Here is a 27,647-nt window from a genome sequence, read left to right as displayed (position 1 = left end):
GATTTCCTGCAGGTCTCAGTCACAGTGGGCACTCCCCACACACCCCAACTATGTCTTCCCTACCCACCTCTCCCCAGCCCAACCGAGAAACTGAGCCCCAATAAGCTGCTACTCTCGCCCCCTCCTGTCTGGGCAGGGAACAGACACCAGAGGGCAGCCTGCAAGCAGAGACAGGGCCAGAACCAAAGTGGAACACCAGGAGCTCTGCGAGCAAAGGAGAAAAGGGGAAATCACTCCTGCAGCCGCAGATGCAATGGATTAAATCCCCACAATAAGCCTGAGACTGTGAACTCTAGAGGCAATTGTGGCTTTGGGGAGCAAGTATAAACTGGAGTAAGGGAAGATCTGAATCTGCGCCAACCTCACACTGCCAATAACAGATCCAGAGATTTTCCTAGAAATATTGGAGGACTTTCTGAGTAGGCAGATTGACTAGAGCACACTGTGTGGAGAAGTCAATGGAGAAATCATGAGGACATTCTTCTTAATATCATTCTATTTTTGTTTTCTTTTCCATATTGTTCTAATGTTGTTTTTCTTCATTCAGTTCAGTTCAGTTGCTCAGTTGTGTCTGACTTTGTGATGCCATGGACTGCAGCACACCAGGCTTCCCTGTCTATCACCAACTCCCAGAGCTTGCTCAAACTCAAGTCCATCCAGTTGGTGATGCCATCCAACCATCTTATCCTCTGTCGTCCCCTTCTCCTCCTGCCTTCAGTCTTTCCCAGCATCAGGAGGATGCTTCCTCCTGACTTCCAAGGAGTCAGTTCTTCACATCAGGTGGCCAAAGTATTTCCTTCATTACTTTTAATTTTAATTTTTCTTTTATATAATTTTTAATTTTTATTTTTCTTTTATATAATTTTAATTTTTTTATAATATACTTTTTTAATTTTAATTTTTTTAATTTTATAATTTTTATTTTTTATTTTATTTAATTTTTCTTTTTTATAATATACTCTTTCCTATTTTTGAAACATCTTATTTTTAAATACGTTCATTTTATTTTCCTATTTTTACAGTACTCTTTAGTTATATTGTATTTTCCCATGTTTTTGATTTCGTGTTTTTGCTAGTCTAGTTTTTCGTATTCATTTTCATTTTCAAGTTTACCTATTGGTTTGACTACTCTCTTTTTTAACTCCTGTTTTTATCCTTTCTGTTTCTTCTCTTCTCTTTTTTCTCTCTTCTTTCTCTTTTGTAAGTATGTGAGTTTCTTTGGGTGCTCTGGCCTGTTGAGTGTTGCTTTCACCATTATTCTTGGGGTTTTGTTTTCTGTGCTGTGTGACCTGTGAAGCCCTGATGCTATAGTAAGGAGTTGGACCTGAACTCCCTAGGTGGGAGACCTGAGTCCAGGACTCTGGATCACCAGAGAACTCACAAACCCATGGAACGTTAATCAACAAGAGCACTCCCAAAGGCCTCTATCTCAATGCTAAGACCAAGCCCCCCACAAAGGCCACAAGCTTCAGAGCTGCACATCTCAGGTCAAAACTTCAGCAAAATAGGAACTCAATTCTGTCCACTAGTAGACATGCTGCCCAAAGCCATACCAAGCCAACAGACACCCCAGCACACTACTGGATATGGCACTGCCCTTCAGAGAAACAAGATCCAGCTCCATCAACCAGAACAGAGGCCCAAGTCCCCCAAACTAGGAAGCCTTCACAATCACTAGTCCAACCTTACCCATGGAGGCAGACTCCGCAATTATGAGAAACTACGACCTTCCAGTCTGCAGAAAGGAGACCCCAAACACAGTAAATTAAGTGAAACGAAAAGACAGATAAACATGCAGCAGTTGAAGGAACATGGTAAAAACTCGCAAGACCAAACAAATAAAGAGGAAATATTCAGTCTACCTGAAAATGGATGCAGAATAATGACTGTAATGATGATCCACATCTTGGAAATAAGATGGAGGCACAGATAAATATAATGGAGGGGGTGACTGAGAAGATACAAGAAATGTTTAACAAGAACCTAAAAGGAATAAAGAATAGACACTCAACAATGAACAACACAATAACTGAGATTAAAATTAAACTAGAGGGAACCAACAGCAGAATACCTGAGGCAGAAGAGTGTATATGTGAGCTGAAAGACAGAATGGTAGAAATAACTGAAGCAGAGCAGAGTAAAGACTAAAAAGGAATGAAGAGAGCCTCAGAGACCTCTGGGACAGCACCAAGTGCACCAACATCCAATTATAGGGCTCCCAGAAGAAGGAAAAAAGTAAGGCTATGAGAAAGTATTTGAGGAGATTACAGTCAAAAATTTCCCAGACATGGAAAAGGAAATAGCCACCCAAGTCCAGGAAGCCCAGAGAGTCCCATATAGGATAAACCCAAGGAGAAAGATGCCAAGACACATATTAATCAAACTAACAAAAATTAAACACAAGGAACAAATATTAAAAGCAGCAAAGGAAAACCAACAAATAACATACAAGGGGATCCTTATAAGGCTAACAGCTGATTTTTCAAGAGAAACTGCAGGCTAGAAGGGAGTGGCAGAATATTTAAAGTGATGAAAAAGGTACAACCAAGATTACTCTACCCAGCAAGGATTTCATTCAGATTCAGAGGAGACATCAAAAGCTTCACAGACAAGCAAAGTTAAGAGAATTCAGCAACACCAAACCAGCTTTATAACAAATACTAAAGGTACTTTTCTAGACAAGAAACATAAGTGAAAGAAAAGGCCTACAAAAACAAACCCAAAACAATTAAGTAAATGGTAATAGGATCATACATATCAATAATTACCTTAAATGTAAATGGATTAAATGCTCCAACCAAAAGATACAGATTGGTTCAACCGATACATAAACAAGACCCCTATATATGCTGTCTAAAAGAGAACCACCTCAGATATACGGACACCTACAGAATGAAAGTGAGGGGCTGAAAAAAGATATCCCATGCAAATGGAAATGAAAATAACATGGGAGTACCAATACTTACATGAGACAAAACAGATGTTAAAGCATTATGAGAGACAATGAAGGACACTATATAGTGATTGAGGAATCAATTGTAAGAAGATACAAGAATCATAAACATATATGCACCCAACATTGGAGCACCTCAATATACGAGGCAAATTCTAACAACTATTAAAGGGAAAATGGACAGAAACACAATAATAGTGGGGTACTTTAACACCCCATTGACACCAATGGACAGATCATCCAAACAAAAAACTAATAAGGAGAAACAAGCTTTAAGCGATACACTGAAACAGTTGGACCTAATAGATATGTACAGGGGATTTCATTTAAAAACAGTAGATTTCACTTATTTCTCAAATGCACATAGAACATTCTCCAGAACAGACCACACCTTAGGTCATAAATCAAGCCTTGGTAAATTTTTAAAAAGGGAGGTCATTTCAAGCATCTTTTCTGACTATAACACTATAAGATTAGATAACCACTACAGGAAAAAAGCTATAAAATAAACTACAAACACATGGAGGATAAACAATATGCTTCTGAGTAACTAAGAGGTCACTAAAGAAATTAAAGAGGAAATCAAAAAATACCTAGAAGCAAACAACAATGAAAACAGGACAATTCAAAATCTGGGATGGAGGAAAAGCAGCACCGTAAGAGGCAAGTTTACAGCAATATAATCCTACTTCAAGAAACAGGAGAAACATCAAATAAACAACCTAACTCTACACCTAAAGCAACCAGAAAAAGACGAGCGGAAAAAAAAGCCCCTGAAGTTAGTAGAAGGAAAGAAACCATAAAGACCGAAGTAGAAATAAATGAAATGAAGGAGATAATATCAAAGATCAATAAAACTAAATGCTGGTTTTTTGAGAAAACATAATTGATAATTCATTAGCTAGACTCATCAAGGAAAAAAAGGGACGTGAAGTGAAATGTTAGTCGCTCAGTCATGTCCGACTCTTTGCAACCCCACGGACTGTAGCCCACCAGGCTTCTCTGGGATTCTCCAGACAAGAATACTGGAGTGGATTGCCATTCCCTTCTCCAGAGGATCTTCCTGACTCAGGGATCAAACCCTGGTCTCCTTCATTGCAGGTAGATTTTTTACCATTTGAGCTACAGGGAAGTCCTACCAAAAAAAAAATAAAAAGGAGAGGAATCAAATCAAGAAAACTAGAAATGAAAAAGGAGGTTACAACAGACAATGAAGAAATGCAAAGGACAAAAATACTGTCAAAACAATAATTTTCACAATGTGTATGGAAACACAAAAGACCTCGAACAGCCAAAGCTATCTTAAGAAAGAACAGTGGAGCTGGAAGAATCAACCTTCCTGACTTGAGACTATATTATAAAGCTACAGTCATCAAGACAGTATGGTACTGGCACAAAAATAGAAATAGAGACCAATGGAACAATATAGAAAGCCCAGATATAAAACCACACACCTATGGGTACCTTATCTTTGACAAAGGAGGTAGGAGTATACAGTGGAGAAAAGACAGTCTTCTTCAATGAGTGGTGCTGGGAAAACTGGACAGTTACATGAAAAAGAATGAAACTAGAACACCTCTTAAATTATATACAAAAATAAACTCAAAATGGATTTAAGAGTTAAATGTAAGGCCAGAAACTGTAAATCTCTTAGAGGAAAACACAAACACTACAGTCCTTGACATTAATCATAGTGAGACCCTCTGTGAACCACATCCTAGAGTAAAGGAAATAAAAATAAACAAATGGGACCTAATTAAACTTAAAAGCTTTTGCACAGCAAAGGAAACTATAAACAATGTGAAAAGACAACCCTAAAATGGGAGAAAATAATAGTAAATGAAACAACTGACAAAGAATTAATCTCCAAAATATCAATCAGTTCATGTAGCTCAATACCAGAAAAACAAACAATCCAATCAAAAACTGGGCACAAGACCTGCATAGATATTTCACCAAAGAAGACATATACATGGCTAATAAACACATGAAAAGATGCTCAAATCAGCTATATTCCCATACAAAATAAAAGGTTTAACGTTTGAAAAAAAATAAGATCCTCTTAAAGTCAAGTCTTCAAATTTTCTTACACAATTAACAGAATTTAATTGTAATTTTCATGCAAACTCTTAAAATTAGTTGTGCAAATATACATTGCATTCTACAGGAAATTTAACTATTAAAAAGAAGCTTTTAACTACTTTGTTCTGTAGTGAGAATTAAAATACCAAAGAATATACTGGGTTATGGGCTTCCCTTGTGACTGAGCTGTAAAGAACCTGCCTGCAGTGCAGGAGACCTGAGTTCAATCCCTGGGTTGGGAAGATCACCTGGAGAAGGAAAGGCTACCCACTCCAGTATTCTGGCCTGGAGAATTCCATGGACTGTATGGTCCATGGGGTCACAAAGAGTTGGACGCAACTGACTGACTTTCACCTTCACTTTTCATACTGGGTTATGGGCTTCCCAGGTAGCTTAGCTGGTAAAGAATCTGCCTGCAAAGCAGGAGATTGCACTGACCCGGTTTGATTCCTGGGTCAGGAAGACTCCCTGGAGAAGGGATAAGCTACCCTCTCCAGTATTCTTGGGCTTCCCTGGTGGCTCAGATGGTAAAGAATCCTCTTACAATGCAGGAGACCTGGCTTTGATCCCTGGGTTGGGAAGATCCTCTGGAGGAAGGCATGGCAACCCACTCCAGTATTCTTGCCTGGAGAGTCCCCATGGACAGAAGAGCCTGGCGGGCTACAGTCCATGGGGTGGCAAAGAGTCAGATATGACAGTGACTAAGCACAGCACACTACATACTGGATTACAGACAGCAGACAGTATAAGATGGGCAAAATATGAACAGAAAACACATTAGGGCAAGAAGTTCTTTCTTCGTTGAGGAAGAATTGTATCAAGGCCTTCGTGTTCTAAAATAAGAGAAATGAGTTTAATGTGTACTAATAACAGACCTGTTAGATAAAATGTTAGTAAAGTTAGTGAGGAAGATTTCTCAGGCTCAATTAATATTTTATGAAATTCTGCACATAACAATTTTTTTCACACTGAGTAAAATGCTAAAAAACTGTATTCATAAAACACCACAGGAGACAGATTTCCTCTTCAAAAGAAGTATTTTCAGAATAAATAAAACATGACAAGGAATTCCTAATATACACAAAAGCGGTTCTCACCCGGTCTTCCTTCTTAGGCAACTGATCCTTGATTAGAGTCTTGGTTCGTCTGAGAAACCACCCAGACATCTTTCTTGCGAGCCGCTGCATGGCCTTTCGGCCCGTAGCTAGTTCCCTTTTTGTTGCTGTGTGTCTCTGACCATGTTCTACTGGGTCAGAAAACTGCTTCTTGAAGTGGATCCTGCTACCTAATAGTCCTGGCACAGCCCTTTATAAAGGCAATAAGAAAAATGTTAAGGCTTTATTAAACTAATAAGAAACAAGACTTCTTTTTGCTCTTAAGAAATATACACTAAGTCACGTGTTTATTAAGGATAACAGTAACAAAAGGCAAGAAAGCAGAATGTTCTTTATGACATTTTCAGTGAATAACTATAAGAAGATGATGGGACTGGTAAATTACTTCAGATATTTATTTCAGGGACCAGGAGTAATACATAAAGCTGGGTTTTCCTGGGACTCTACTGTGCATACTATGTTTGGGAGAAAACACCTCTGTAAACAGACAACTAATTTTTTTCAGAAACAAATAATTAGGAAAAAAGGTTAAGAAAGTAGAAACTAATTTTCTAAACTCACCAGTCCATAACACACCACAGTTCTTTCATGTTGTTCTGAAGAATGGTTCCAGTGAGGCCAATTCGGACATTACATCTTAAAGCTTTCATAATTTCTGTTACTCTGGCCTTTGGATTCTTGATTCTATGAGCTTCATCTACAATGACAGCTGACCATTCCAAACTACAAAGTGAGACAAAAAGGAAAAAACGTTGAAAAAACGTCCCTTTCTTAGTCTATATAATTTTAGCCAGTTTTCTCTACCAAAGTTTTGGAGTTTTTCTTCTCTACTCTCTGATGATTCCACAGAATTTTCACTTAGTTGTTTTAAATGATCACAAGTTTGGACAACCCATGAAAGTAAAATGTGTAGGGAGACAAAAGGGCAGAGATTCTGTTTAGGGACAATGAAAAGAAATAACTCATTTAACCATGACTAAAATCACAAAAGGAATCTTTTAAAAGTAATAAAAAAGAAAAATAAATATAAAATAAGCAAAACTTATAATGCTAATTATGAATGAAAAATATCAATATAATCTCATGACTTCTACAAAGTTGCACTACATAGCTCTGCCTGCTAAAAAGGTTTAGGATTGATTATTACCCCAATAGCAGTGAACAACCATAGCAGTCAATCCACTAAAAGGAAGCAGGATCCCACGGAGAAATAGTTGGTTTCAGGTATGCAGCAAGGGAAATACTGGAGATTGAGAAAGCACAGATGCTTTCAAAGACAAATGGGGGCATGTCCAAAGAACACAGGACCAAAACTAATTAGAAAATTAAAGCGTCATTAGAAATAATGACTATAGGGTAGTGTAAAACATTGACTATATAAAAATCCAAGGGTTATATGAAAAAATTCACTTTAGACTCTTATCTCATGCCATATATAAAAATTAACTCAAAATACATTGCAGACCTAAAAAAAGAGCTAAATTTTAAAAGTTATAAAATGCAGGAAAAATTCTTGTGACTTTGGGTTAAAGAAAAATTTCTTAGATCTATGACACCAAAAGCATGGTCAATAAAAAAAACTTGATAAGTTGAACTGCATCAAAGTTAAAAAAAACTTTTGCTCTTCCAGACATCATTAAGAAAATGAAAAGACATGATACAGACATGCTACTGAGAAAATATTTGCAAATCATAATCTGATAAAAGAATTTGCATACAAGATTATATAAAGAGCTACTACAACTCAACAGAAGTTAAAACAATCCAATTTAAAAGATGATAAAATATTTTAATAGACACTTCACCAAAGAAGATATATAAAGGCCAATAAGCATATAAAAAGTTCATAATTTAAAAAAAAAAAAAGAGAGAGATACCACCACAAACCTATTTGACTGGCAATCAGGAAAGACTGACAAAATTAAGTGTTTGCAAGGAAAATTAGACACACTGCTTTGGCAAAGTACAGACATTTTTCTAAAACACTATGGCTGTTTCTTAAAATGTTAAAACTCCCTACACCACTCAGCAATTTCATTCCTAGATATCTTTCCTCTAGAAATAAAAAATTTACATTTACTCAAAGATTTGTACATGAATGTTCACAGCAGCATTATTCATAATAGCCCCAAACTGGAAACAATCTAAAGGTCCATTCATTAGATAAACAAAATGAGGTATATACAATAGTACTGTTCAACAATAAAAAGGAATAAACTACTGAAACATGTTATAGGAGGAACGTCAAAAATGTTAAGCGAAAGAAGCCTGATACAAAAGACTACATACTGTATGAAATTTACATGAAATCTCCAGAAAAGGCAATTCTATAGAGACAGAAAGCAGATTAGTGGTTGCCTAGAACTGGAGATGGGATGAAAGACTGATTGAAAATAAAAAGCTGTTTGAGGTGATGAAAATGTTCTTAAACTGGGGTGGGGTGATAACTGCACAGCTTTATAAATTTACTAGAAACCATTCTATACTTAAAATGGGTACATTCTATGGCATATAAATTGCACCTCAATAATCTATGAGTCCACACTGATAATCAAAAAAAGGGGGTTGGGGAATGGGAGAGAAACTTTGTGGATGACCACCGTACCAATGTGTTAGTCTGAAAATTGGAAATGGCAGCAAAAGAATCAAGCATTCACCTTGCTATGTCAGTTGAAACTGTGGTTAATTCCTAATTGTAGGAGAATGCTGTTAATAAGTGTAAAAGAAATGATAAATTTAGGAAAACATTATTTTGAAAACACAATAAAATAACTGATTCAGACAACAATAATTTCTGAATGTTAATACCACTAAGCAAAAGGACTGAAGGACCAGAATATTTAACTAGCAGAAAAGTATAACCCCACAATTTACTTCTAACTGTAAAGGGAGAAACATATCTTTAAGGTGAAGAGATCTGATGATCATCTCCTTAGCCAATAGGACAAACTTTGCAACCTTAATAATAGAACAACATGACATTAACATTTCCTGATGTAACATAATATGAAGTCCACAGTATCATTTATGAAGCATTCTAGTCAAAAATGTCTGATCTGAATCTAATTAAGTCTTTAGATCAAAATCAGCTTACCAAAATATATATGGTAGAGGAATACACAACTCTTTGAAAAAGCAATCAGATAAATTTGTGAGACACCCTAAACAACAACTGGCCTGGTCTCCTCAAAATGTCTTACATTAAAAAATTAAAGTTGAGGGAATGTTCTACATTAGAAGAGACTAAATGGGTTTAATAGTCAACACACATGTTAACTTATATCTTGCCAAAAAAAAAAAAAGCACACATAAAACCAGTGAATATAGGGATTGAGTATATAGATATTCATGTACTATTAATTCAATTTTTCTATAGGTTTGATCATTTTCTTAATATGAAGTTGAATAAAGAACAAGAGATTAAGAACAAAGGAAAGGAGGAAAAAACAATCACAAGATTTTAAAGGCAGGGAAGAAGATGAACAAAACAACTTATGAAACAGAGGAAGGAGTATCCCATGCCAGTAGCAGAGAAAGCCAAGAAACAATCTAATGAATGTTATTGAGTTCTTAAACGACCAGATGCCTATGGAAACTGGATTAGGTAAATGTTCAACACTGACATAATGTGGTTCACTGGAGGAGGGAATGTCAAACCCCTCCAGTATTCTTGTTGCAAGAAACCCATGAACAGTATGAAAGGCAAAAAGATATGATGCTGGAAGATGAGCCCCCCAGGTCAGAAGGTGTCCAATATGCTACTAGGGAAGAGGGCAATTACTAATAGCTCCAGAGAATGAAGAGGCTGGGCCAAAGTAGAAATGATGCTCAGTTGCGGTTGTGTGGTGCTGAAAGTAAAGTCCGATGTTGTAAAGAACAATATTGCATAGGAACCTGGAATGTTAGGTCCATGAATCAGGTAAATTGCATGTGCTCAAGCAGGAGATGGCAAAACTGAACATAGACATCTTAGGAATCAGTGAACTAAAATGGACGGGAATGGGCAAATTTAATTCAGTTCAGTCGCTCAGTTGTATCTGATTCTTTGCAACCCCATGAACTGCAGCACGCCAGGCCTCCCTGTCTGTCACCAACTCCCGGAGTTAACCCAAACCCATGTCTGTTGAGTCGGTGATGCCATCCAACTATCTCATCCTCTGTCATCCCCTTCTCCTCCTGCCCTCAATCCCTCCCAGCATCAGGGTCTTTTCAAATGAGTCAGCTCTTAGTGTCAGGTGGCCAAAGTATTGGAGTTTCAGCTTCAACATCAGTACTTCCAATGAACACCCAGGACTTATCTCCTTTAGGATGTACCGGTTGGATCTCCTTGCAGTTCAAGGGACTCTCAGAGGCTTCTCCAATACCAAGCATCAATTCTTCGGCGCTCAGCTTTCTTCACAGTCCAACTCTCACATCCATACATGACCACTGGAAAAACCATAGCCTTGACTAGATAGACCTTTGTTGACAAAGTAATGTCTCTGCTTTTGAATATGCTGTGTAGGTTGGTCATAACTTTCCTTCCAAGGAGTAAGCATCTTTTAATTTCATGGCTGCAGTCACCATCTACAGTGATTTTGGAGCCCAGAAAAATAGTCAGCCACTGTTTCCACTGTTTCCCCATCTATTTGCCATGAAATGATGGGACCAGATGCCATGATCTTAATTTTCTGAATGTTGAGTTTTAAGCCAACCTTTTCACTCTCCTCTTTCACTTTCATCAAAAGGCTCTTTAGTTCTTCACTTTCTGCCATAAGGGTGGTATCATCTGCATATCTGAGGTTATAGATATTTCTCCTGGCAATCTTGATTCCAATTCAGGTTATCATTATATCTGCTACTGTGGTTAAGAATCCCTTAGAAGAAATGGAGTAACCCTCATAGTCAACAAAAGTCTGAAATGCAACACTTGGGTGCAATCACAAAAACGATAGATCTTGGCTGTTTCCAAGGAAAACCATTTCAACATCATAGTAATCCAAGTCTATGCCCTAATCACTAATGCCAAATGGTTCTGTGAAGACCTAAAAGATCTTCTAGAACTAACAGCAAAAAATGATGTCTTTTTCATCTTAGGGGATTGGAATGAAAAAAAGCAGGAAGTTAAGAGATACCTGGAGTAAAAGGCAAGTTTGGCCTTAGAGTACAAAATGAAGCAGGACAAAGATTAATAGAATTTTGCCAAAAGAACACACTAGTCATAGCAAACACCCTCTTCCAACAACATAAGAGACAGCTCTACACATGGACATCACCAGATGGTCAATACTGAAATCAGATTGATTATAGTCTTTGCAGCTGAAGATGGAGAAGCTCTATACAGTCAGCAAAAACAAGACCGGGAACTGACTATGGCTCTATATCATCAATATCAGTATCCTCAGCTCCATATTGCAAAGGTAAGGTAAGTCACTTCAATCGTGTCTGACTCTGTGCGACCCCATAGACGGCAGCCTACCAGGCTCCCCAGTCCCTGGGGTTCTCCAGGCAAGAACACTGGAGTGGGTTGCCATTTCCTTCTCCAACGCATGAAAGTGAAAAGTCAAAGGAAAGTCGCTCAGTCGTGTCTGACTCTTCACGACCCCATGGACTGTAGCCTATCAGGCTCCTCCATCCATGAGATTTTCCAGGCAAGAGTACTGGAGTGGGGTGCCATTGCCATACTGCAAAATTCAGGCTTAAACTGAAGAAAGTAGGGAAAACCACTAGGCATTCAGGTATGACCTTAATCAAATCCCTTATGATTATACAGTAGAGGTGATAAAAACATTCAGGGATTAGATCTGATAGAGTACCTGAAGAACTATGGACAGAGGTTCATAACATTGTATGGGAGGCAGTGACCAAAATCACAACAAGAAAAAAAAAATGCAAAAAGGCAAAGTGGTTGTCTGAGCAAGCTTTACAAATAGCTGAAAAAAGAAGAGAAGTGAAAGGCAAAGGAGAAAGGGAAATATATACCCAACTGAATGCAGAGTTCCAGAGAACAGCAAGGAGAGATAAGAAAGCCTTCTTAAGTGAACAATGCAGAGAAAGAGAGGAAAAGAAAAGAATGTGAAAGACTAGAGATCTTGCCAAGTAAATGATATACTAAGGGAACATTTCATGCAAGGATGAGCAAGATAAAGTAAAGAAACGGTAAGGAACTAACAAAAGTAAAAGAGATTAAGAAGACGTGGCAAGAACTATACAAAAAAGGTCTTAAAGACTGGTATAACCACAATGGTGCGTTCACTCACTCAGAGCCAGACATCCTAGAGTGTGAAGTCAAGTAGGCCTTAGGAAGCTTACTACAAACAAAGCTAGAGGAAGTGATAGAATTCCAGCTGAAGTATTTCAAATCCTAAAAGATGATGTTAAAGTGCTGCACTCAGTATGCCAGCAAATTTAGAAAACTCAGCAATGGCTACCAGACTGGAAAAGGTCAGTTTTCATTCCAATCCCAAAGAAGGGCAATGCCAAAGAATATTCAAACTATTATACAATTGCACTCATTTCACATGCTATCAAGGTAATGCTCAAAATCCTTCAGGTGAGGCATCAGCAGTACATGAACTGAGAACTTTCAGATGAATAAGATGGGTTTAGAAAAGTCAGAGGAACCAGAGATCAAATGGCTAACATTTGTTGGATCAAAGAGAAAGGAAGAGAATTCCAGAAAAACATCTACTTCTGCTTCATTGACTATGCTAAAGACCTTGACTGTGTGGATCTCAACAAATTGTAGAAAATTCTTAAACAGATGGGAAAACCAGACCTTACCTGTGTCCAGAGAAACCTTTATGCAGGTCAATAATCAACCGTTAGAACTGGAGATAGAACAACAGAATGGCTCAAAATTGGGCAAAGAGTATGACAAGGCTGTATGGTGTCACTTATTTAACTTCTATGCAGAGTACATCAAGCAAAATGCTGGGCTGGATGAATCACAAGATGGCATCAAGATTGCCAGGAGAAATATTAATAACCTTAGATATGCAAATGAAACCATTCTAATGGCAGAAAGTGATGAGGAAGCAAAAAGCCTTTTGATGAGGGTGAAAGAGGAAGGTGAAAAAGCTGGGTTAAAACTAAACGTTCAATAAACTAAAATCAGGGCTTCTGGCCCCATCACTTCATGGCAAACAGATGAGGAAATGGTGACAGATTTTATTCTCTTGGGCTCCAAAATCACTGTGGACGGTGACTACAGCCATGAATTAAAAGACACTTGCTTCTTCGGAGGAAAGCTATGACAAACCTAGACAGTATATTTACAACCAGAGACATCACTTTGCCAGCAAAGGTCCATATTCAAAGCTATGGTTTTTCCATTAGTCATGTACCTGTGTCAGAGCTGGACCATAATGAAGGCTGAGCACTGAAGAACTGATGCTTTCAAATCGTGGTGCTGGAGAAGACTCGAGATTCCCTTGGACAGCAAGGAAATCAAACCAGTCAATACTAAAGGAAATTAATTCTGAATATTCATTTGAAGGAATGATGCTGAAGCTCCAATATTTTGGCCACCTGATGGGAAGAGCTGACTCACTGGAAAAGACCCTGATGCTGGAAAAGACTGATGGCAAAAGGAAAAGGGGCAGCAGAGGATGAGATGGTCAGACAGGATCACTGATTCGCAGGACGTGAATTTCAGCAAATTCTGGAAGACACTGAAGGACAGGGAAGCCTGGAACACTCTAGTGCACGGGGTTGCAAAGAGTAGGACATGCCTTAGTGACTGAACAACCACAAAATGTTCAACAGTCTGTTTAAGAAGTTGTTGGATCTCCTATACACTATTCCCTATCACACAAACTATCCCAGCCAGGACACTGTAAAGCAAGCAACAGAAGGGCAAAATACAACAAAATCGTCATTTTTCATTATAGTAAATCAACAAGTGATGCTGAAAACTGAAATAAGTTTTAAGTTGCAGCATGAATGTGATCTTTGAGATATGAAAGTAAACACTAAAAAGATAAGTAAAAGAATTGAAGGTGACTGGCTCTGAAGAAAAGGCAATGGTTGTGGCAGACAGGAATGAACTGTGTGCATATTTGGCTCTTGAAATAATATGCGTACATAACTTTGATAAAAATAAAGTAAAACATTTATAGTAATAACAAAAAGAGATACAGCTCCACTCCTATAGTGTTTCTCTACTCTGTATATTGTCTATGATAAATCCTGGTCTATCATTTAGAACAATCTCACAAAAATTACTTAGTATTTACTCAGATTGATATAAATTATTTTGAATATTTGTCAAATAAAACTATTCAAACAAAGGAAATCTGAATACCACAAAAACTGAAACACTTTATTTTTCTTATTTTACACAGAAATTTGATTTATATTTACATAACTCTACTTTGGAATTCTTATTTAATATTTGTAACATACACAGAAAATAACTATCTAACACAATTATATGCCTGGAAGTATAATAAGCACTGAAACATAGAAATTATCCTGTATCAAAGACCTCACAGTCTAAAGGGGTAGACAGTCAAACAAAAATTAAAATATGACTGGTGCTAAGATAAATAAACTTATTACATTTATCTAACTGTAGAGTATCTCTTACATACTGAATTCAAAGTCAAGGTTTAAATCTCTTGTTCACCCTGACTTACTTGTTGCAAGCTTGTGCAAGTTACTTAACTTCATGCCTCAGATTGTTCCTGTCTTCTGACCGCATATAGGATATACTAACAGGCAAACTTATGAGTTTGTAAATGGAGTAAAATAAAAGTCTAGAGCTTACAAAAATGGTTGCTCTAAATCACCACATTAAGTATAAATGAACTAAACACTCCAAATAAAAAGGCACAGATATCCAAATAAATAAAAATGCAAGACCTGATAATATGCTAACCACAAGAGACTCACCTTAAAGAACAGATAAAAATTAAAAGCTGGAAAATGATAAACATACAGTAAGGATAAGACTGTATTGTCTATATTAACATCAAAGAAAATTACATGATTACAGACATAAAAGGAGCATTTTTAATGATAAAAGGGTCAATTCACAAGGAAAAAATACTAATCATCGATATGTGTGTACCTAAGTACAGAGCTTCAAAATATATGAATTGAAGACTGACTGAAATAAAAGGAGAAATAAACAAATCTATAATTGTAATTGAAGATTTCAATATTCCTCTCTCAGAAACTGTAAACCAACTGGGAAGAAAATCAGTAAAGACAGAGAATGCTTGAACAACACCTAACCAAACTGACTTTACTGATATTTATAGAACAGTATACCCAACAATTATAGAACAAACACTTTTTTCAAGTGTACATAGATCAGATAAAGGCAAATTACATTGTAATGGGATACCACTATACACACTAAAAACAAAAAGACAGATTATACCAAATATTGGTGAGTATACGAAGCAAATGAATTCTAATAGGTTGCTAGTTGGAGTAAAATGGTACACCCACTCTGGAAAAATGATTTCTCAGTTTCTTCAGATTTAAACTTATACTCATCATATAATCCAGAAATCCCATTCTCAGGAATTTATCCAAGAGAAATTACAATGTATGTCAAAGAAGTCTTACACATAAATATTACTTAAATGTTTACTTTTAATAACCAAAACCAGAAAACCCAAATAACTATCCTCAAATGAATATGTAACAAAGTGTGATATATTTATAAAATGCAATACAATTCAGCATTAAACAGAATGATCACTGATACATTCAATGACACAGCAGATTCTCAAAAACATGATGATGAGCAAAAGATGCCAGACACAACATTTCTGGGGGCTTGAATTCCAAAATCAAACTGTTGGCAGGTCTGGTTTCCATTGAGGTCTCTCTCCTACACTTGGGCTTCCCTGGTGGCTCAGCTGGTAAAGAATCTGCCTTCAATGCAGGAGACCTGGGTTCAATCCCTGGGTTGGGAAGATTCCCTGAACAAGGCAACAACTATCCACTCCAATATTCTAGCCTGGAGAATTCCATGGACTATATAGTCCATGGGGTCACAAAGAGTCTGACATGACTGAGCAACTTTCACTTTCTTTTCACTCCTATGCTTACAGACTACTGCCCTCTTGCTGTATCTTCCTGAATCGTTTCCTCTGTCTATGAGCTCCTGGCATCTCCTTCTCTTCTTCCAAGGACAATCAGTCAGACTGGCCTCAGTCCCCACCTTAATGTTTCATTTTAACTTAATTACCTTTAGTTACATTCCAAGGTCCTTGGGGTTGGGACTGGAACACATCAATTTGGACATAACAAGCCTCCTAATTGGACTTTGACCATTCAATTTGGCTCTACTCTGCACAAACAGCAAGATGATGACATGTAAAATGCAAATCTGATAATTTTTTATCATAATAGTAATCCCCTGAAAACACTTCAGGGAGACTCTATTGTTCTAAGGATAAAGATGAAAATCCTCTAAGAAGCTTTAAATAGTCTTATGATCTGTTCCTTGCTTACCACACCAGTGTCTCCTGGCCACTTCCCTTTTACATTCTAGGTATAGTCATTACATGCACAAAGCATTAGAACTGCTTTCATTTACTAAAAAGTGCTGTGATCTTTGTTGTCAGGAGGCCCCTGCAAATGTTGTTTGTTCCCTCTTGCTTGATTCTCCTACTCTTTCCTACTCCTACTTATCTTTCAGTCCTCCGTAAGCTCATAGGTCATCTTCTCTGGGAAGCTCTCTGACTACTCTCCTCACTCTGCAGCAGTCAGGCTCCTCATGAGCTCCCATAACATCCTCTATTCCATATCATAGCACACACATGACTTCATCATTGACTGTATCTAGATTTCCCACTAAAATCTTAAAATGCAGTTCATTTCTTTAGGGTACCTGTAGTCTTGGAATAGTGGTTCTCAATATGTATATGTATTTTTTGCCACTCTACATTAACAACAGACTTCCATAAGTAAAATCATTCACGAAACTCACTATTTTAGTCTAGAGGCATCAAACACACAAAACACTGTACATGAGATTTAGGACAAGTCTTATTCATTAACAGGCACTGCTTGGAGAGGTAATAGAGGAAATAAAATAAGGAACTGTAGAAACCCTGACTCAGGTTTTCCTTCTTAGAAAATGAGTTAATTACTATAAACTATCTATTTCAATAACTTTGAAATGAATTAAATAATGCTAAAGAATATTTAGAGCTTAAAGAAAAATTACATATAAAGTGTTTGGTTGCTCAGTCATGTCCGACACTTTGTGATCCACCAGGCTCCTCTGTCCTTGGGATTATCCTGGCAAGAATACTGGGTGGGTTGCCATTTCCTCCTCCAGGGTTTCTTCCCAACCCATGGGTCAAACCTGTGTCTCTTTCAACTCTGCGGATTCTTTACCACTGAGCTGCCTGGGAAGCCCCACAATACAAAGGGATAAATACAACTGATGTAAGCAGAATACTAATGCAATCACTCCCATTATTCTGATTACCTGTTAAGTTCATCCAGACATAATCGCAGTGTTTCATAAGTTGTTAGAGCAATTTCACATTTCCTCTGTTTCACACGAATCAGTTCACTATCCTTTTTGTTACCATGTAAAATAGTGACTCTGAAATATCCCCAGGTGTCCAGCTCATCCTTCCAGTTGTAGAGGACAGAAAGAGGAGCAACTATTAAGAACATCTATAAGAAGAAGAAGAAGAAGAAAAATGTATGATATAAATTTTTAAATGACAAAGAATCCCAAAGTTAAAACAGAATATCAACTATTCTATTCTTTGTTTTTTAACACTGTAGTTAATAAGTATAAATACAATTGAGCAACTGAATATGCTTTTTAACTTAGAAGACCATCAAACATTACTTTATTATTATTCTTAAGTAAAAAATAGATACCCAGCTCTGTCCAAAGTAACAGCTATTTTTTTATTTTCCCCCTAAAAGGAGTTGAGGAATAAGAAAAAAATAATTCTCTGAAACAGAGTAGAGTATAATCATGATCCAAATATTAACTTCAAGGGCCACACTGGTAACAGAAATATGCAAAGCAGGCCAGGTTTTTTTCCTTGAAATGTATGGTCTTCCAGAGCTTTCTTTCCGTTTCACTTTCCTAGTCCATTTCTTTCCTCCTCTTTCAGATACTATCAGTTGATGGAAAATTAAAGCAATTAGAAGAAAACCTCCTCTTCTCTTACCACTAGATCAATAACCTACCTATATTTACTTCCATACATTCTGCCCTCCCATCTATTACCATGGGTGTACTGTCCATGTCCTTATTGAAAAACAAACTCTAATACCTGTGGCGGATTCATTTTGATATTTGGCAAAACTAATACAATTATGTAAAGTTTAAAAATAAAATAAAATTAAAAAAAAATAAATAAATAAATAAAAAGAAAGACAAACTCTGAACTTACATAGTGGCTCCCATTACTTCCTGTCAACCTGAAGTAAATGCTGAAGAAACTATCCCCAATCTGCCGAACATGATTAAATTTTGCTTTTTAACAGAACACACATAAACACAAACAAACACGTTCTAATATTTTTCAATAAACAAAACAAATCAAATTTATTGTTCTCAATAAAACAAAACAAATAAAAAAATTCTTCCTACATCTCTCTCAAGCTATTAAACCTATATCTCTCTCAGACTATCACCCATTACTTTACTTTCTTTATAGCAATGATCCTCAGGAGTTATCAGTACTTACTGTCTCTACTTACTCCCTTCCTATTCTCTTTTAACTCATGTAAGTCCTAACCCATTGACATTAACAACATATATCTGTTTAGTCTTCAAATAAATGTTTTGGGGTTTCATTGACCTTTCCTATACCAATCCAAAATCCTGCTGTCATCAACCATTTTAATTTCTAATGTTTTTATCTCTTACTGTTACCATTGTTCCTGAATTATTACCTTTAATAGGGTTTAAGTAAGTTTCTTTCCTAAAGTTTTATACTTGGTCCTACTGATAAAGATGAACTAATTAAATATACTGAAAAATTTCAGTTTAACAAAAAATAAAATAATATAATATTACTCTAAATCCTACATTCTCTTCTATGATGCATTTCAGCTGGGCCATTTATCAGCTGTAAGATATCAAGTCTGTGACTTTCTTTTAGAAACAGAAAAAAGAAAAAGAACAGAAGATTAGTTCTCAAATAGTTTTGTGTTCTACTTGGAATTCACTCTATGAATTCCATTTTTCTCCCTCAATAAAAAAATTGGGGCTACAAGTAAAAAGCGCCTGCTCCTACGCTCTTTTCAAAATTACACAATGAAAATGTTATCCAAACACCATCTGAGCACTTTGAGCAGTTTTCCACTTGAGGGGTCATTCACCAAAGGTGTCAATGAATGTAAAGATTTCTAGAACCAGCTTTAAGATTCCAATAGAAGTTTAAAAATTAAGACATTCCTTATTTAAAAATTAAGACATTACTGATCTTCAAAACTGTGAAAAGTAAATCAAATGGATCAATAGCTAATTTTAATACTAAAAGAGGAAAGAGAACTGAGCTACGCCATTTGCAAAGTCCAGAGAAAGTATAAAATAAGAATAACGTGAAGTATTTACTATCATGTTGTGAAAAATACTTAACTCAATAAGCCTTATTTAAGCAAAGGATGCCAAAACAATAAAATGGAAAGAACTGTCCAACTGCTAGGTCACTAATTACAAAGCAACTCTATTTATTCTGAAGTCAATAAACAATTTCACAAAACTAGGTCTAAAATATAATATAAATAAAATTTAAATTTGCCCACTCAAAGTTATTAAGAAATCAACAGAGGCCACATTTAACAGTACAACTACAGAATATTAAATTACTTTTATCTCTTTCAAAAAATTTAGTTCAATTATTAGGGTACATGCTTTTAAAGTTTCAATCTTTGTGTACTATTGCTTTAGGAAAATGATGTGTTATATACTGTGACAAAATACCCAAAGATGTTTTTCATGTGTGATGATTTTTGTGGTAGGAGTAGTTATAGTAATTAACAATTACCAGAACCATTTCTAAGCATTTACTATGTGCTAAAGACAGTGCAAAGTAGTTGACAGACCTTACCTCAAGAATTATACATAGAAGAGGCTATAAAGTAGAAATATTTTATATTTCCTTTTTAAAGATGATAAAACTAAGGTGCAGAGATGTTAAATAATATGCCCAATGCCACAATGTTATCAAGTAGCAAGATGAATCCATGCCTGTATAATTCCGAAGCTCTTAACCGATAACAATATATCATGTTCACATCTTAAATCCACTGTAACTCCAGAAAGAATGAAGGGATGGAGCCAAAGCAAAAACAATACCCAGCTGTGGATGTGACTGGTGACAGAAGCAAGGTCCGATGCTGTAAAGAGCAATATTGCATAGAAACCTGGAATGTCAGGTCTATGAATCAAGGCAAATTGGAAGTGGTCAAACAAGAGATGGCAAGAGTGAATGTCAACATTCTAGGAATCAGTGAACTAAAATGGACTGGAATGCGTGAATTTAATTCAGATGACCATTATATCTACTACTGCGGGCAGGAGTCCCTCAAAAGAAATGGAGTAGCCATCATGGTCAACAAAGGAGTCCGAAATGCAGTACTTGGATGCAATCTCAAAAACGATAGAATGATCTCTGTTTGTTTCCAAGGCAAACCATTCAATATCACAGTAATTCAAGTCTATGCCCCAACCAGTAATGCTGAAGAAGCTGAAGTTGAACGGTTCTATGAAGACCTACAAGACCTTTTAGAACTAACACCCAAAAAAGATGTCCTTTTCATTATAGGGGACTGGAATGCAAAAGTAGGAAGTCAAGAAACACCTGGAGTAACAGGCAAATTTGGCCTTGGAATACGCAATGAAGCAGGGCAAAGACTAATAGAGTTTTGCCAAGAAAATGACTGGTCATAACAAACACCCTTTTCCAACAACACAAGAGAAGACTCTACACATGGACATCACCAGATGGTGAATACCAAAATCAGATTGATTATATTCTTTGCAGCCAAAGATGGAGAAGCTCTATAGAGTCAACAAAAACAAGACCAGGAGCTGACTGTCGCTCAGATCATGAACTCCTTATTACCAAATTCAGACTTAAATTGAAGAAAGTAGGGAAAACCACTAGACCATTCAGGTATGACCTAAATCAAATCCCTTATGATTATACAGTGGAAGTGAGAAATAGATTTAAGGGCCCAGATATGATAGATAGAGTGCCTGATGAACTATGGAAGGTTCGTGACATTATACAGGAGACAGGAATGAGGACCATCCCCATGGAAAAGAATGCAAAAAAGCAAAATGGCTGTCTGGGGAGGCCTTACAAATAGCTGTGAAAAGAAGAGAAGTGAAAAGCAAAGGAGAAAAGGAAAGTTACAAGCATCTAAATGAAAGTTCTAAAGAATAACAAGAAGAGACAAGAAAGCCTTCCTCAGTGATCAATGCAAAGAAATAGAGGAAAACAACAGAATGGGAAAGACTAGAGATCTCTTCAAGAAAATTAGAGATACCAAGGGAACATTTCATGCAAAGATGGGCTCAATAAAGGACAGAAATGGTATGGACCTAACAGAAGCAGAAGATATTAAGAAAAGATGGCAAGAATACACAGAACTCTACAAACAAGATCTTCATGACCCAGATAATCATGATGATGTGATCACTGACCTAGAGCCAGACATCCTGGAATGTGAAGTCAAGTGGGCCTTAGAAAGCATCACTACAAACAAAGCTAGTGGAGGTGATGGAATTTCAGTTGAGCTATTTCAAATCCTGAAAGATGATGCTGTGAAAGTGTTGCACTCAATATGCCAGCTAATTTGGAAAATTCAGCAGTGGCCATAGGACTGCAAAAGGTGAGTTTTCATTCCAATCCCAAAGAAAGGCAATGCCAAAGAATGCTCAAACTACCGCACAATTGCACCCATCTCCCATGCTAGTAAAGTAATGCTCAAAATTCTCCAGGCCAGGCCTCAGCAATACGTGAACCGTGAACTTCCTGATGTTCAAGCTGGTTTTAGAAAAGACAGAGGAACCAGAGATCAAATTGCCAACATCCACTGGATCATGGAAAAAGGAAGAGAGTTCCAGAAAAACATCTATTTCTGCTTTATTGACTATGCCAAAGCCTTTGACTGTGTGGATCACAATAAACTGTGGAAAATTCTGAAAGAGATGGGCATACCAGACCACCTGACCTGCCTCTTGAGAAACCTCTATGCAGGTCAGGAAGCAACAGTTAGAACTGGACATGGAACAACAGATTGGTTCCAAATAGGAAAAGGAGTACGTCAAGGCTGTATATTGTCACCCTGCTTATTTAACTTATATGCAGAGTACATCATGAGAATCGCTGGACTGGAAGAAACACAAGCTGGAATCAAGATTGCCAGGAGAAATATCAATAACCTTTGCCATCAGATATGCAGATGACACCACCCTTTTGGCACAAAGTGAAGAGGAACTAAAAAGCCTCTTGATGAAAGTGAAAGAGGAGAGTGAAAAAGTTGGCCAAAGCTCAACATTCAGAAAACGAAGATCATGGCATCTGGTCCCATCACTTCATGGCAAATAGATGGGGAAACAGTGGAAACAGTGGCAGACTTTATTTTGGGGGGCTTCAAAATCACTGCAGATGGTGACTGCAGCCATGAAATTAAAAGATGCTTACTCTTTGGAAGGAAAGTTATGACCAACCTAGATAGCATATTCAAAAGCAAAGACATTACTTTGCCAACAAAGGTCCGTCTAGTCAAGGCTATGGTTTTTCCTGTGGTCATGTATGGATGTAGAGTTGGACTGTGGAGAAAGCTGAGTGCCGAAGAATTGATGCTTTTGAACTGTGGTGTTGGAGAAGACTCTTGAGAGTCCCTTGGACTGCAAGGAGATCCAACCAGTCCATTTTAAAGGAGATCAGCCCTGGAATTTCTTTGGAGGGAATGATGCTGAAGCTGAAACTCCAGTACTTTGGCCACCTCATGCGAAGAGTTGACTCATTGGAAAAGACTCTGATGCTGGGAGGGATTGGGGGCAGGAGGAGAAGGGGACGGCAGAGGATGAGATGGCTGAATGGCATCACTGACTCGATGGACATGGGTCTGGGTGAACTCTGGGAGTTGGTGGTGGACAGGGAGGCCTGGCATGCTGCAATTCATGGGGTTGCGAAGAGTCGGACACGACTGAGCGACTGAACTGAACTGAACTGAACTACAGTACTTTGTGCTGTGCTTAGAAAACAAAGGTGTTCAGTTGATAAATAAATTAATGAATGAAGGCATGTGTCAATGGCAAGGTAGGAAGAGGACTGTATATTCAGAGGACAATGACCAAGTATGAAAGCCAAAGTAAAAATTTCATACTGGAGGAAGTGATACATCAAACTGAAAAATAAAATTACCTATATTGAGAGAACTTACAGTCCATAAAATTGGAATTTTTATTACTTAACTCAAAGTTCTAAAGCATATAACCTACTTCTTTCAAAAATGTCAAATCTAATTAATTTACATGCTAACTAAGCATAATCTTTCCCTTGGTATATTCTGGTGATTTAATATATGGAAATTTAAGTTGAGAATCTATTCTAGGAGCCTTTCTGAATCCTTTTTAGAAAAGGAGCATAATCAGATCAGATCAGTCGCTCAGTCGTGTCTGACTCTCTGCGACCCCACGAATCGCAGCACTGCAGGCCTCCCTGTCCATCACCAACTCCGGGAGTTCCTTGAGACTCACATCCACTGAGTCAGTGATGCCATCCATCCATCCCATCCTCTGTCGTCCCCTTTAAAATTTGACAAACATTCCAACAAAGTGGCAAGTTACAGATGGATATCAGATCAATTTCATACTGTGCAGATCAATGGTTAGCAAAACAATAACTATCAACTGTTTCATTAAACAGAATAATCAAAACATGAGAATGGAAATGACAAGTAAAATTACTTCCAATTAAACACAACAACAACAAACTGTGGAAAATTCTTAAAGAGATGGGAGTATCTGCCTCTTGAGACACCTGTATGCAGGTCAGGAAGCATTAGATAGAACTGGACATGGAACAACAGGCTGGTTCTAAATAGGAAAAGGAGTACGTCAAGGCTGTATATTGTCACCCTGCTTATTTAACTTCTATGCAGAGTACATCATGAGAAACGATGGACTGGATGAAGCACAAGCTGGAATCAAGATTCCTGGGAGAAATATAAAAAACCTCTGATATACATATGATACCACTCTTATGGCAGAAAGTAAAGAAGAACTAAAGAGCCTCTTGATGAAAGTGAAAGAGGAGAATAAAAAAGTTGGCTTAAAACTCAACTTTCAGAAAACTAAGATCAAGGCATCTGGTCCCATTACTTCATTGCAAATATGGGGTAACAGTGGAAACAGTGGCTGACTTTATTTTTCTGGGCTCCAAAATCACTGCAGATGGTGACTGCAGCCATGAAATGAAAAGATGCTTGCTCCCTGGAAGAAAGGCTATGACCAACCTAGACAGCATATTAAAAAGCAGAGACATTACTTTGCCAACAATGGTCCATCCTGTCAAAGCTATGGTTTTTCCAGCGATCATGTATGGATGTGAGAGTTGGACTATAAAGCAAGCTGAGCACCAAAGAATTGATGCTTTTGAACTGTGGTGTTGGAGAAGACTCTTGAGAGTGAGTCACTTGGACTGCAAGGAGATACAGTCAGTCAATCGTAAAGGAAATCAGTCCTGAATATTCATTGGAAGGAATGATGCTGAAGCTGAAACTCTAATACTGGCCAGCTGATACAAAGAACTGACTCACTGAAAAGACCCTGATGCTGGGAAAGACCGAAGGTGAGAGGAGAAGGGGATGACAAGAGGATGAGATGGTTGGATGGCATCACCGACTCAATGGACATGAGTTTGAGTAAATTTCAGGAGCTGGTGATGGACAGGGAGACCTGGTGTGCTGCAGTCCATGGGGTCACAAAGAGTCAGAAACAACTGAGTGAACTGACTGAAAACAGAATAAACAAAACATGAGAATGGAAATGACAAGTAAAATTATAACTATTTGAAGAAAACATAAATAAAGCAAATAAATGAATAGTAAACCAACTACTGAGAATATTCAAGAATTAAGAAAGTCAAATCTATAAATACATGCAGCACCTTAAATGACTCAGACCAGACTGACTTAAAACTTACATACTGAACATTCCAAAAGCAGCATAATATATTCTTAAATTCACATGGGACATTCTCCAGAAACATCATATGTTAAGCCACACAAAAGTCCTAATATATTTATGAAGGTTGAAATCATGTCAAACACATTTCCTGATGACAATGGTATGAAACTAGACATCAATTCTACGAGGACTGCTCAATTCTATGAGCAACTCTATGAGGAAAGTTCAGTGATATACAACTACCTCAAGAAATAAGAAAATTTTCAAATATGCAACCAAACTCTATACCTTAAGGAACTAGAGAAACACACACTACAAAACAAAGCCCAAAGTTAGTAGAACGAGGGAAATAATAAACATCAGAGAGGAAATAAATGAAATAGAGACTAGCAAGGCAAACAGACAAGGTTAATAAAACCAAAAGCCGATTCTTTGCCAATACAAACAAAATTAGAAAACCTTTAGTTAGATATAAAAGAAAGAAAGAAAGAAGGCTCAAACAAATAAAATCAGAAATAAAAGACAACTTAAAGCGGATCAGTTCAGTTCAGTCGCTCAGTCATGTCCAACTCTTTGTGACCCCATGAACTGCAGCATGCCAGGCCACCCTGTCCATCACCAACTCCCGGAGTTCACCCAGACTCATGTCCATTAAGTCAGTGATGCCATCCAACCATCTCATCCTCTGTCATCCCCTTCTCCTCCCACCTTCAGTCTTTCCCAGCATCAGGGTCTTTTCAAATGAGTCAGCTCTTCGCATCAGGAGACCAAAGTATTGGAGTTTCAACTTCAACATCAGTCCTTCCAATGAACACCAGGACTGATCTCCCTTAGGATGGACTGGTTGGATCTCCTTGCAGTCCAAGAGACTCTCAAGAATCTTCTCCAACACCACAGTTCAAAAGCATCAATTCTTCGGTGCTCAGCTTTCTTCACAGTCCAACTCTCACATCCATACATGACCACAGGAAAAACCATAGCCTTAACTAGATAGACCTTTGTTGACAAAGTAATGCCTCTGCTTCTTAATATGCTGTCTAGGTTGGTCAGAACTTTTCTTCCAAAGAGTAAGCGTCTTTTAATTTAATGGCTGCAGTCACCATTTGCAGTGATTTTGGAACCCAAAAAAAATAGTAAGCTACTGTTTCCACTGTTTCCCCATCTATCTGCCATGAAGTGATGGGACCGGATGCCATGTTCTTAGTTTTCTGAATGTTGAGCTTTAAGCCAACTTTTTCACTCTTCTCTTTCACTTTCATCAAGAGGCTCTTTCATTCTTTACTTTCTGCCGTAAGGGTGGTGTCATCTGCATATCTGAGGATATTGATATTTCTCCTGGAAATCTTGATTCCAGTTTGTGCTTCCTTCAACCCAGCGTTTCTCATGATGTACTCTGCATATAAGTTAAATAAGCAGGGTGACAATATACAGTCTTGACGTACTCCTTTTCCTATTTGGAACCAGTCTGTTGTTTCATGTCTAGTTCTAACTGTTGTTTCCTGACTTGCACATAGGTTTCTCAAGAGGCAGGTCAGGTGGTCTGGTATTCCCATCTCTTCCAGAATTTTCTAGTTTATTGTGATCCACACAGTCAAAGGCTTTGGCATAGTCAATAAAGCAGAAATAGATGTTTTTCTGGAACTCTCTTGCTTTTTTCAATGATCCAGCGGATGTTGGCAATTTGATCTCTGGTTCCTCTGCCTTTTCTAAATCCAGCTTGAACATCTGGAAGTTCACGGTTCACATATTGCTGAAGTCTGGCGTGGAGGATTTTAAGCATTACTTTACTAGTGTGTGAGATGAGTGCAGTTGTGCAGTAGTTTGAGCATTCTTTGGCATTGCCTTTCTTTGGGATTGGAATAAAAACTGACCTTTTCCAGTCCTATGGCCACTGCTGAGTTTTCCAAATTTGCTGATATATTGAGTGCAGCACTTTCACAGCATCATCTTTTAGGATTTGAAATAGCTCAACTGGAATTCCATCACCTCCACTAGCTTTGTTCGTAGTGATGCTTCCTAAGGCACACTTAGGCACATTCCAGGATCTCTGGCTTTACGTGAGTGATCACACCATTGTGATTATCTGAGTCGTGAAGATCTTTTTTGTATAGTTCTTCTGTGTATTCTTGCCACCTCTTCTTAATAAAGCAGATACCACAGATATAGAAAGGATTATAAGAGACTACTATGAATCATTTTATACCAACAAACTGGACAACTAGATGAAATTTATCATGTATCACTCTTAGAAACATACAGCCTACTAAGACTGAATCACAGTCTTAGTGATTCAGTTTTCTATTTTTTTTATTTCTAAGAAATAGAAAACGTGAACACAACAGCTCCAAGTAAGGAAATTGAATCAGTA

The 27,647-nt window shown here is 37.4% G+C and overlaps 1 protein-coding gene across 2 annotated transcripts in view; it reads right to left on the bottom strand.

The window, feature by feature from the left end:
• Positions 1-27,647, bottom strand: part of ERCC6L2 (ERCC excision repair 6 like 2) — a 149,669-nt gene that overhangs the window by 105,323 nt on the left and 16,699 nt on the right. For both annotated transcript variants that reach the window (XM_070795088.1, XM_070795087.1), the window contains exons 4-6: positions 17,588-17,781; positions 6,712-6,873; positions 6,133-6,340 (exon numbers count right to left, since the gene is read on the bottom strand). In XM_070795088.1, coding sequence (XP_070651189.1) covers positions 6,133-6,340; positions 6,712-6,873; positions 17,588-17,781 — 564 coding nt within the window. The remainder of the gene's footprint in view (positions 1-6,132; positions 6,341-6,711; positions 6,874-17,587; positions 17,782-27,647) is intronic.

Source organism: Bos indicus, chromosome 8 (assembly GCF_029378745.1).
Source record: "Bos indicus isolate NIAB-ARS_2022 breed Sahiwal x Tharparkar chromosome 8, NIAB-ARS_B.indTharparkar_mat_pri_1.0, whole genome shotgun sequence".
NCBI lineage: Eukaryota > Metazoa > Chordata > Mammalia > Artiodactyla > Bovidae > Bos > Bos indicus.
The sequence above is the reverse complement of the archived record's forward strand: the minus strand, read 5'-3'. Positions and strand labels throughout refer to the sequence as shown.